The sequence below is a fragment of the Choloepus didactylus genome, chromosome X (assembly GCF_015220235.1).
Source record: "Choloepus didactylus isolate mChoDid1 chromosome X, mChoDid1.pri, whole genome shotgun sequence".
In the NCBI taxonomy this organism is placed as follows: domain Eukaryota; kingdom Metazoa; phylum Chordata; class Mammalia; order Pilosa; family Megalonychidae; genus Choloepus; species Choloepus didactylus.
The window spans coordinates 126,156,872-126,169,756 of record NC_051334.1 but is presented as its reverse complement, the minus strand read 5'-3'; the positions used below and the strand labels follow the sequence as shown (position 1 = coordinate 126,169,756).

The following is a 12,885-nucleotide window of genomic DNA, read 5'->3' as shown; positions in this document are numbered from 1 at the left end:
GGCTGGGAGAGTTGGATATCCATATCCAAAAGAATGAAAGAGGACCCCTACCTCACCCCCTACACAAAAATTAACTCAAAATGGACCAAAGATCTCAATATAAAAGAAAGTACCATAAAACTCCTAGAAGATAATGTAGGAAAACATCTTCAAGACCTTGTATTAGGCGGCCACTTCCTAGACTTTACACCCAAAGCACAAGCAACAAAAGAGAAAATAGATAAATGGGAACTCCTCAAGCTTAAAAGTTTCTGCACCTCAAAGGAATTTCTCAAAAAGGTAAAGAGGCAGCCAACTCAATGGGAAAAAATTTTTGGAAACCATGTATCTGACAAAAGACTGATATCTTGCATATATAAAGAAATCCTACAACTCAATGACAATAGTACAGACAGCCCAATTATAAAATGGGCAAAAGATATGAAAAGACAGTTCTCTGAAGAGGAAATACAAATGGCCAAGAAACACATGAAAAAATGTTCAGCTTCACTAGCTATTAGGGAGATGCAAATTAAGACCACAATGAGATACCATCTAACACCGATTAGAATGGCTGCCATTAAACAAACAGGAAACTACAAATGCTGGAGGGGATGTGGAGAAATTGGAACTCTTATTCATTGTTGGTGGGACTGTATAATGGTTCACCCACTCTGGAAGTCAGTCTGGCAGTTCCTTAGAAAACTAGATATAGAGCTACCATTCGATCCAGCGATTGCACTTCTCGGTATATACCCGGAAGATCGGAAAGCAGTGACACGAACAGATATCTGCACGCCAGTGTTCATAGCAGCATTATTCACAATTGCCAAGAGATGGAAACAACCGAAATGTCCTTCAACAGATGAGTGGATAAATAAAATGTGGTATATACACACGATGGAATACTACACGGCAGTAAGAAGGAACGATCTCATGAAACATATGACAACATGGATGAACCTTGAAGACATAATGCTGAGCGAAATAAGCCAGGCACAAAAAGAGAAATATTATATGCTACCACTAATGTGAACTTTGAAAAATGTAAAACAAATGGTTTATAATGTAGAATGTAGGGGAACTAGCAATAGAGAGCAATTAAGGAAGGGGGAACAATAATCCAGGAAGAACAGATAAGCTATTTAACGTTCTGGGGATGCCCAGGAGTGACTGTGGTCTGTTGATTTCTGATGGATGTAGTAGGAACAAGTTCACAGAAATGTTGCTATATTAGGTAACTTTCTTGGGGTAAAGTAGGAACATGTTGGAAGTTAAGCAGTTATCTTAGGTTAGTTGTCTTTTTCTTACTCCCTTGTTATGGTCTCTTTGAAATGTTCTTTTATTGTATGTTCGTTTTCTTTTTAACTTTTTTTTCATACAGTTGATTTAAAAAAGAAGGGAAAGTTAAAAAAAAAAAAAAAAAAAGAAAAACAAGGAAAAAAAAAAAAGATGTAGTCCCCCCTTGAGGAGCCTGTGGAGAATGCAGGGGTATTCGCCTACCCCACCTCCATGGTTGCTAACATGACCACAGACATAGGGGACTGGTCGTTTGATGGGTTGAGCCCTCTACCACAGGTTTTACCCTTGGGAAGACGGTTGCTGCAAAGGAGAGGCTAGGCCTCCCTATGGTTGTGCCTAAGAGCCTCCTCCCGTATGCCTCTTTGTTGCTCAGATGTGGCCCTGTCTCTCTAGCTAAGCCAACTTGAAAGGTGAAATCACTGCCCTCCCCACTACGTGGGATCAGACACCCAGGGGAGTGAATCTCCCTGGCAACGTGGAATATGACTCCCGGGGAGGAATGTAGACCTGGCATCGTGGGACGGAGAACATCTTCTTGACCAAAAGGGGGATGTGAAAGGAAATGAAATAAGCTTCAGTGGCAGAGAGATTCCAAAACGAGCTGAGAGGTCACTCTGGTGGGCACTCTTACACACACTTTAGACAACCCTTTTTAGGTTCCAAAGAATTGGGGTAGCTGGTGGTGGATACCTGAAACTATCAAACTACAACCCAGAACCCATGAATCTCGAAGACAGTTGTATAAAAATGTAGCTTATGAGGGGTGACAATGGGATTGGGAAAGCCATAAGGACCACACTCCACTTTGTCTAGTTTATGGATGGATGAGTAGAAAAATAGGGGAAGGAAACAAACAGACAAAGGTACCCAGTGTTCTTTTTTACTTCAATTGCTCTTTTTCACTCTAATTATTATTCTTGTTATTTTTGTGTGTGTGCTAATGAAGGTGTCAGGGATTGATTTAGGTGATGAATGTACAACTATGTAATGGTACTGTAAACAATCGAAAGTACGATTTGTTTTGTATGACTGTGTGGTATGTGAATATATCTCAATAAAATGATGATTAAAAAAATAAATTAAAAAAAAAAAGAAAAAAAAAAGTAAATGAACAGTGGAGAGAGGAGAGGAATGAGATGTTTTGGATGTTCTTTTTTATTTTAATTTTAATTTTATTTTTTGGAGTAATGAATGTGTTCACTTTGATTGTGGTGATGAAAGCACAACTATATGACAATACTGTGAGCAAATGATTGTACACTTTGAATGATTGTATGTTATGTGATTATATCTCAATAAAATTACATTAAAAAAAAAAAAAAAAAGACTGGGGCAGGCTCAAGAATTCTTTCTTCTAACAAGCTTCTGGTTGATGCTGATACTAGTGGTCCAGGGACCACACTTTAAGAACCACTGTCCAGCTTACAGCATATAGCCCATGCTCACCATAGCTTGCCTACCAAGCCCCATACCACCAGCTTCCTGTTACTCCGTCATTTCCTACCACTCCTTACCTCACACCCTGCCTCCAGCCATAATACATTACTTGCAGTTCTCTCACCATGCCGTGGTGTTTCATGCCACCATGCTTTTGTAAATACAAGTCCCCTTGCCTAGAGTGCGTTCCCTCCATTCCACCTCTCTACATAGCAAACTTTTATTCATCCTCAGAACATGCAGGTATCACTTCCTCTGTGAAGCCTTCACTGTCCTCCTCCCATGTAAAGTCAACAAACTGTTTCCTGGGTGCCTCTATTGTCATTGCACTCTACATTATCATAGCACCTTATATTTATTTGTGCACGTATCTCTCTATGAGCTCTAGCAAGCCGGGACAGTTCTTTGCTCACCTCTGATGGCAAGCACCTAGCACAGTGCCTGGCCTAGACTTAAGTGCTCAGCAAATGTTTTTGAGTGAACTGAATTGGGAATTATCTCCTCAACGGGGCTGGGTATTGGGGGTTGGGGCCCCTGAGACCCATATGGGCTCCTTAAACCTTAGGATCCTTTGAGTGTCAGAGTTACTGGGATTGCTTGCTCCTGAAAACTGGTAAGGTCTGTCTGGACAATTAGACAGGACTTTGAGCCACAGCCAGCTCAGGTCACCAGGCCAACCAAATTGGCCACGGCTTACGATAGCAGAGTAGAAAGGACCTTCAGAGCTACTTGGAGGTTGGAAAAACTTACATAGCAGCTTCACTGTGATGGCAGAACAGCCTGCCTGCTTGTTTGTCCATCAGTATGGCTGTCTGTCTATCCCCAAGCCGAACTCTACCTGGATGTATAAGTATTCAAAAGCGGCAGGATCCCGATGCAGCAGCTCCACAGGGTCTTTGGGAAAGAAGCTTATTCGGAAGAGGCATTTCATTCCTTGATAGTGTGTCCGCTGCACTACCTGAATTCCAAGGGTGACAGGTGAGAGGAAAAGAGATCTGGAATCAGTGGCTGAGGTAGTGGGGGAGGCAGCTCAGTGGCTTCTCAAGGTGGGATTTGGGGCAGAGCTAGGCTACTGCTTCCTACTCTGTCCCTCATCTGGACAATTCCCATTACCTTTAGAGGAAAGTGATTAGTAAGCCAGGTCTTTTCTACAGTCCTGACCCAAAGTGATGAGAAGTTTTGAATTGCTTATCCTGGACATGGTCTTTGATAAGTACTGGGTCTAAACCCCAAAAACACTGTGGTTCCAGGGAATGTCTTCAGACTCTTTTCTTGCTGTAGGGCTAATGTTTTTACCTTGCATAGGGGCTCAGCCTTAAGCAGAATAAGTTGTTGGATTATAAGCCAAATCAAAGATTTAAAACCCAATTTGGAGATACAGATGAAACAAGTGGACAACATATTGATACTTGTTGAAGCTGGGGCTGGGTAATGAGGGTTCATTATATTATTCCTTCTACTTTTGTGTATGTTTTAAATTTTCCATACTAAAAAAGTTTTTAAAATCCCATTTGGAACAATAGACTAACTGAATCCAAAAGGTCTCTTGGCAGGGGTGGGGGGCGGGTGCTTAGGTCTCCCTCAAGGACACCCATAACCTTCCTTTCCCACTGATGAGTCTCTGGATTGCATTTGGTTGAGGGCTAAAGTTGAAGAATTTTTCTTTCCTAAAATCCTTTCATTGTTTTGTGTCTGATTTTGCTTTTTGTTTAGCTTCCATTTAGGCTCTGAAACTGTATTTCTTCCCAAGTGTCCCTCTCCAACTCTTTCCCACCCTGCCTGGAAAAAAATGACTGGCCCTGGTTGCCTCTCTGACTCTTCTTGGTGCTTCACTGTTGGTGAAACACTACCCCCAGAGTCCCGGATTTCCCCAGCCTTTTCCATATGACAAGGGCTAGGAAACATACTGATGAGACCCTTTTTTCCAACTCTACCTTGAAAGTCGATGTAGGTGACATGCTACCCATTCTTGGCCCCACTCAACCCATTTCCAACACCCACTCAGCCTGGTCTGAAAACTCTCCTGGTCCATTCCATGGCCTGACCCTTCCATATTACAGCCTTCATCTGAAAGGTCAAGTTTCTTCTCAGGAAGTAGGAAATCTAACAGGTAGGGTTTTCAGGGTGACAAGAGGACTTGATGTTGCTTTTCAACTCAGTATTCCAGGTGCCGTGCAGTGAATCACCACCCCATATGTTTCCCACCAGAGACCAAGAACTTTATTGCCCTTTTTAGTTCACAAGGGATATTTCCATAAGGCCTCTGGAAATGGGTAGTTGAGAACTGTGACTAATAGGAGCTGTCTGACATAACATTATTAATTTTCTAGACAGGAAGTACCTTGGGTCCTCTTCTCTAGTAGAGGGCCACATGCAAAGTTATCAAGTCCAGGACAAAAGAGGCGCTTACATAAGCCAGGGGCTGCTTATCCTGGAGAAGCAGGAACTTGTGATTCTGTTCTGGCCCAGCATACTCAAGGACGAGAGCAAAGTGCTCAATGTACCTCAGGGAAAGGACGGTCCTGTAATGTCACCATCACATCCTGTGGAAAGAAAAGAGCCCTGAGAGGGAGATCCGTCCAACTCCAAGCTACTCTAAGCACCATACATGGGAGAGAAGGATGGAACACTAAGAAAGATAGTCTTGGCAAGAAGGCTGAAGCTGGGAAAGGGGGGTCAGGTAGAGACACAGGGGCTCAAGAGAAGATGCCCGGCCTCTGTGGTGGCCTACGCACTGTGCTGAGCTTGAGTCAAGTAATCTATTACTGCTGCTCAGAGGCCTAGGCCCTGGGGAATACCAAAGGCTCAGGGGGTGTAGGGAGATGTTTCTGAATTTCACTGGGGCAGGGATTCAGCAAAAGAAGGTCATGCCTCTCCTTCCTTCCCTCCCTCCCTTCCTCCCCTTCAACAAATTATTTCTTGAGTGCTTATTAAGTGCTGGACGCTGTGCTGGTTCTTCTCTCAGCTTCTCTTGTAAATCAGAATGTTAACTCTAGTTTACCTATCAGTGATTTACTTAGGACCTAACAAAAGCAAAAGCCACATTTTTATAATTAAAAAGTTTACTAGTTCTGGATGCATAATCTAAATCAGATGATTTGAGTTACTGGAGAAATGTTAATTTTTGATTGCAACTGGACTTTTTAGACAATCAATCTAGCAACTTGAAAAATGTGTCCACACAGAGGACTTACATTGTGTATCTTGTGTACAGTCATAAATCTGTCTACATATGTGCTCTGTCTGCTCTGCTGCCCTACTTTTAATATTAGGGTATCTGGAGATTTATCTGTGGGGCCTACGCAAATGTCAGTTTTGAGACTTCTGCCATCTACTTGCTGTGACTTGAAGGTACACTTGGCTCCATTTTGTGTATTCAGGGAATCAGAATTTCTGAGTTCCCAAATGCCTGGAAGGAGCAGGCTTGGGAAGGAGAAGCTCCTTTACAGCCAGAGGTGCCAAACAAGTCCTTCAGTGAACATTAAAAGATGTTTAGCCATTCAAGTTTAAGGATGGAAATTGGTGGGTACTTGAGAATATCTCTTTGTGTTATCCAAGTAGTCACAGTAGGCACCAGTGTTGCCGGAGCTCTGGCAGGGACAGATGAGGTTTTCTTTGCAGTTTGGTTGCACTGGGATTGTGGACAGCCAAGCCAGTGATTGCCAACTGGTGTTACAAGTGTAATGGCCCCCGTGCCAGGCTGCCAATTCATGCAGGTAACTCTCTGGTACAAGTGGCCTGGCAGCCTGTCAAAGTTCCAATGAATAGCCAAGTCACCCTCCATGAAGGCAGAATGAGATCATGAGCAAGGAGAAAAACTGCTGTCCTGGAAGGCTAGGGCTACCTGCAAGCAACAATGGCAGTGAGGACGGGAGGTGGGGGAATGCTCAGAGAAGCCTCCAAGGAGAAAGGGAGGGGAGTAAATACTCCAGTGTGGAGAAAGAATATACAGTGGACCTACCAACCCATGAATAAACACTAAGGAGGATTCTGACCCAAAGAGATGTCCATATCTGGAAGAGGGACATTTGGATAACCTCTGGGTGGCCTAGTTCCATTTCATTGCCCCCTCCCATAGCTGAGACCTTCAATATAGTCAAGAGACCATTCAACAGCACCCTAAGGAGTATATTTTGGTCCCAGGTGAGTTTCTGGCCTAGGTGGACCCATCCAGGCCTAAGCCTTCCAAATAAACTCTTGTTTCAATCAACATGGTTTCGGCAGTGTTTCTCTACCGGCAGATTAAGCAGGAAAATTCTTCATCATTCAGGGACTTTTCCATTCTCCCGCAGGACACTTGGCATAAGATACTAAATGCCAGTAGCACACCAAATCATTGTGATAACCCCACATACCCTCAGACACTGCCCAAAGCCCTCTGGGAGTAGTCAGTACCAGCCTGGTTGAGAACCACTGGCAAGGCCATTTTGGGGCACCTGATAACACCTCTTAGCAAAAGTTTTCTTAGCCCAAGGGTTTCTTTACTTATAGGGTTGTCTTTGTCCCAGCGTGAGTATTCAGGACATTTGTGAGCCAAGGTGGGGTTTCTGGGTAGGCGCTATAGCTGCCCATCAGTTTGGGCAGCACTGGTTGCATTAAAACATTCATTGTGGGGGATGGCATTCTGTTTCTGGAGAGAGCTCAGAAAAAGGTGGAATGGGTATTTCTTTCCCAGATCCAAGTGAACCTGGGGGTTAATCGTATCATCACCTCTACTCTTTAGGATTAAGAGAGTCACTAAAACTTTTAGACGCTTGGCTGAGCTGTTAAGGAATAGCCAAAGGGCTGCTGCCACACTTTTTGAATCTTGGATCAGTGTTTACAATCTGGTTGTCATTTCAAAAGCAAGACATGGTTAAGCTAATCTCCCAAAAGATTGCATTTGCAGATTTCCACCTATTTGTAAACTTGTGTAGGTGTTACTGTATCTATAGAAATCACTTTTGCTTTATAAAGGTTTAATGATCTTCATGCTTCTTGGTTCCTTAGAATTCTGAAAGACCCACGGTAACATGAACACAAACCAGTTCACAGGTAGATGTGCACACACTGTGTGCATGCACACCCCCTGCCCATCAGTAGCACATAGTAGGGCATGCAACTCTCCACCACCACTCCCATCTGGGGGCTGTATGTTTTTACAGCCTTGTGCTCACAAACAGCAGTTGCTAAAAGGCCACCTTGCTTCAGCTTTTGTGGAGACTCAGAGGAACATGGAGACCAGCAGCTGTGTGTACTCTGGAGAGGGCAGTGCTGACCCCATAGAGGTGATGCTAACAAGAGAGGGGAGATTCCACATACCTTAACAGTGGTCCGGCCATCAAATGTGAATGACTTGATCTGCCCATTTTCTAAGAAAACCTTTAGGACATTGGGGATAAGAAGAAGAGCTTCTTTCTTCATCATTTTCTGTGAATAGGCAGAGAAAGGATGGAGGAGGGACTGCCAGAGGAGAGGTATGGAAGTGAAGAGAGAGGAGAAAAGTGAGGGAGCCAAAGGCAGTGGGAGAACAAATAGAGAAAAAAGCAGATCAATAATAATGTTACATGAAGATCAGAACCAAACTTCCCAAGAAGACATTGGGCCAAAACATGTAAAAAGTTCCCCCTTCATTCAGGCATCACAGTGCACCCACATTATAATGTGGTTCAAAGCTTCACAGCTTAGAACAGTGGTTGGGCCCATAGAGATTGCTACACTCTGAAGGGTTGATGGAGAGCCTCTTTCTAAGCTCACCTCACTCACCTGATCTTATCTCCCTGATATATCCCTACACACACACCATCTCTTTCCATCATGCCCTTCATACATCATTATCACTTCCACATCCATAACTTTGTTCTGCCATTCCCCCTCCCTCATGGAATCCAAGGTCCTTTCTGACCTGGCCCCTGCCTGCCTCTCCAGTGTCATGCCTTGTCATTCCCTGTATGCACACTGCTCTTTCAGTGCCTCTGTACCTCTAATAATAGGGTGGTGCATGGTAAGGTCTCAATAAATATTTGTTAAATAAAGCCTATTCCCTCTTTTTCCTCTTTTTCTCCTTGGCAAACTCCTACTCATCCTTCAAAACCCAGTTCCAGTATGTATTCTGTAAAGCCTTGTCCAGTATCTTCAGATACTTGGACCTGCTCTTGCCATGCATTCCTATAGTTCCTCTCTCTGAGCTCTTATCATATTTTTGAACAATATTTGTCTTTCCCATCAAATGGCAAACTCAGAGCACAATGACCACATCCTATTCATCTTTGTGGTCCCAACAATGAACAGAGTTCCTGAAATACAGTTGGCGCTCAATAAATGGCTGCTGAATGAATGAGCAGAAGGTGCTTAACATGTGCCTACCTAAATGATTAGACTCAGCCAAAAAATCCAGCCATTTCCATGGGACAACATTATCAGTTCTATAGGAACTGATAAAGCTAGTAAGGTGGCCAGATTCCTTAATTCAGAGGACATTCATTGAGCCTCTATGATATGACCAGCACTAAGGTCCATGAGGGGTACATAAAAAATAGAGGACCTGGGCCCAGTCTTACAACCTTATTGTATAACCTGGCCCACACACATGAATCCACAAGAGAAGAATTATAAAACCAAAGTAACAGGAATAAGTTAAGGCTTCCTAAGTCAGGCGAATTGATTTGATTTTGAAGGAGATGATAGCTGTGGATTATTAGAGAGGCCAGAAGATAACATTCTAGATCCTAGGAACTGTCATGGACAAAGCATGACAAGGAACACACAAGTTCTTCCTGGAGTGGGGTGTAAATTTGGCTGGGGTCAAGCCAAGGTGGGAAGTGATGGTATCTAAAGTTAGGAAAAGTGTAACTCCCTGGCTCTCTCCCTGATTCTGAGATGCCTCCCTCCTGGCAAGCCCAGAGGCCCGGATCCCCAGGCTGATGACACTTAGTGGTGGCAGGTTTTATTTAGCACACTGGGTTGGACTCAGATAATTACTTAATTGATTTTGCTTAAAAATAGAGTTGGCAAGGAACTGCCCACAGGATTTATTTTTGCTCTGGCTGCTTAATAAAGCTTTGGAACATGAAAGGAAAGGGATGATAGGACAGCCCAGAGTACACCTGGGTCTGGCCTCCCTCAGGTCCTGACCAATGGTGAGGTTGCTCTGATCCGCACTGGTGGCCACGACATGAGGGTGGGGGTGGGGGTGGGGTTGCAGTTGTGGCATCAGGTAATTTCCTGAGCACAGCCGGAGTGGAAAGATTGATGTCCATCTTCTCTCCCAGTCGAGCCTCAAACCACATCCGGAGACTTGTCCAGGAAAGAGAAAAGTAACTCTGGGTGGGTCCTAGCTATTCTGGGGTATTTGTGTTCAGACTGGTCTGGGATGGGGGCTTCATTCTGCCTGTAGTTCAGCTGCGAGGTATGGGGAGGGGAGTCATGAGGAGAAAGGAAAGGGTGGGGAAGGGAAAGTGGAAGGGAGAAGAGAGAAGTGAGGACAAAGAAGGGGAAGGATGGGAAAGAAAGGAGAGGGAGGGATTCTTCACTGGGTACCCTGGTCTTGGTTAATTATTCTGTAATGTTGAGATGGGATATGAGGCACCTGCCTATACATTCCAGATTCAAGTTCGCATTTCTTTTGGGTTTTCAAGGGCTCGGGGCTCAAATGTCCCCTTAGTGATTTGGGCCTCGGGGTCTGTTTCACCTCTGGTCTGCAGGGACTCCATCTGTGTTCCCTTTCCTCTCTGTTCATTGTTCCTGCCACCACTTGTCTTCAAGCTTTTCTGCTCAGATTGACATGGAGCCCAACCACCAATTATTTAGACAGCTTGCCTAGTAGGATCCTGCAATCTCCCTGGGCTCCCTGGCCTTCTGTGAGCAGAGATGGAGGAGGGCATGGGCTGAGTTTGGGGATGGAAGTCAGGGAAATGGGGCTAGAAGACACCTGTATCTTCTATCCCTCCTTCTAAGTGGCTCTGCCTCAAAGAATCTTTTAAGTGCCTGGCACCCCACTGATTTGTCCACTCAGTCTCAACTTGCTATCTCTTCTCAGCAACTACAGCCATACCTCAGTAAACTAAATGCCAAGGGCCTCCTGCGAGTTCCAGCTGGCAAGAGCCTGAACAATCACACAAGTACCTGTAAGCTCTAGCTACCCCCACCCTCATCTCCACAGGGATATCACCAACTTCCACAGGAGTCCGTGGGGACTCTGGGCCTCAATCTACTCCTGCTTAATGCACATCTTTCTGCTTTCCACTCACCTCTTCTCATTTGCACATCTGGAGCAGATAACTCACCTTATCCAAACCCCACAAAGCTATGAGAAAGACTGTGGGCTGGCCATGACACCCCGAATTGGCAGCTGCATGGCATGGCTTGTTGAACTATTACTGTGCTCCTTGAAACGATACTACCTAGCAGCAGATTCTATGTTATCTCAATCTGAACCACTTGTCTCCCAACATCACTGAGAGCTATTCAGTGGCAGGAAACAGGTATTTCTTTTGCATCCCATGTGGTGCTAGGAACACAAGCAGGTGCCTAATAAAGGCTTTGTGTCTGAATCAGGGTCTGTCTCATTTCCCCTGGCAGCGTTACCCACCACTGCACAGTCTTCTCCAGGCAAGAAGTAGAGTTGTGGGAACACTCAAATGTGAAGAGAGCTCAATTTCACCAGCCACTCCTCCTTTGGATCTTCAGAAAAACACTACTTCCTTCCTGCTTCTATCAAGCAACCAAAAGAGGTTTATGGGAGCACTTGTTCTAAGTGTAAGCTAATGTGCTAGAGACAGAATTTCTCCTAAGCACCATAAGGATCCTGAGTGAATGATAGGTATCCCTTCTCCCCACAATGCCCAGGGACCCCTCTGGATGCCACATACTCTTCTCTTGCTACCTACCTTAGCACTTGGTTCCTCCCACTCCAACCCCTTCCTGAACCCATCCACTATGAGGAGCAGCAGACAAACAACTGCCCTACAGCAAGAATCTGACATCCAGGCCAATTCCAGCCAAGGGCTGAGGAACGGAAGCTGCGACTGCACTTACTGCATCTGTCTCTCCAATTGCCACCTGCTCAGAAAATCGGACCTTCACAGGATTGGACCTCAGCCTGGCCTTCTTCGCAGCACTGATGAAGGCAGATTTGGGGGACTGGAAAAAGAACAGAGGGCCAGTTAGTTCTCCATCTGTGGGGAAAACCTGACCTTTGTCACGTCAGAGTTAAGATGTCTTGGTACAGATACACTTTGCCTCATCGATCAATAAATCAACAAGTAAGTATTGATTACCTACAAGGTGCAAGGCAATGTGCTAAATGCTTCCTTATATAATTGGTGTGTTCTTAAAAAGCTCTGCGTGTATCAAATTTGGGTAAACTGAATCCCAATATTAATACTCTAGGCCTTAGGGGAGTTTGCAAAAATTCTTCAGTAATAACAAATATGAATTTTTATGTATTTGGTTTTCTTGACATGAGCTATACCTAGAATTTTTTATATATTTGGTTTTCTTGATATGAGCTATACCTAAATGGTAGTTTTATTACGTCTGAATACAAGCATCCCAAAGGATTTACTGAAATTACCTTATTCATCTCATAGATATGCCCCATTCCTAGGAAGGAGGCTCGTATTGAATATTATTTTAGATATGGAGGCCTAGCACTCCAAAATGATTTATCTACAGTTTCAACCTTATGTGGGAATAGAGATATTAGGAATTTAACTCAGGTCTCCCAGGCTTTCTAGTTCTGGGCTTTACACTAATTTGTTTATCCAATTCTGTAAGAAATACCCCAAGAATCAGCTAGGCTCCCTATTCCTTGAGAACTCTCCCACAAATTCAGCAGGAAGTATGGTTAGCAAACACTGGACACTAAGCCTTTCCTGGGTTCTCTCTGGAATTCCTGGTCCCCTGCTGAGCTTCATAGAGCCCGTCCCCCAGGAATTGCTGCAATCCCAGTGAGGGCAATACCCATGTCTGTGGGACATTTATTCATTTTCAGCAACTTTATGGAGGGCCTACCATGTGTCAGGCACGGTTCTAGGTAGTAAGGGTTACAGCAGTGAATAAGACAGAACTCCCTGCCCTCATGTAGTATACACCCTATCAGGGACTGACAGACAATACACAAACAAGTATATTTCTATAGTTGCTGTAATAGGTTGAATGGTGCTTCCCACAAGGATATGTCCACCC

At 44.3% G+C, this 12,885-nt stretch overlaps 1 protein-coding gene across 1 annotated transcript in view; it reads right to left on the bottom strand.

The window, feature by feature from the left end:
• FRMPD3 (FERM and PDZ domain containing 3) overlaps window positions 1–11,827 on the bottom strand; it is a 58,999-nt gene extending 47,172 nt beyond the window's left edge. The window contains 5 exon segments of the mRNA XM_037821876.1: window positions 3,557–3,676; window positions 5,129–5,233; window positions 5,235–5,261; window positions 8,020–8,127; window positions 11,734–11,827. Of these exon segments, the coding sequence (XP_037677804.1) occupies window positions 3,557–3,676; window positions 5,129–5,233; window positions 5,235–5,261; window positions 8,020–8,124 (357 nt within the window). The 5' untranslated portion in view covers window positions 8,125–8,127; window positions 11,734–11,827.
• Window positions 11,828–12,885: the final 1,058 nt, after the last annotated feature.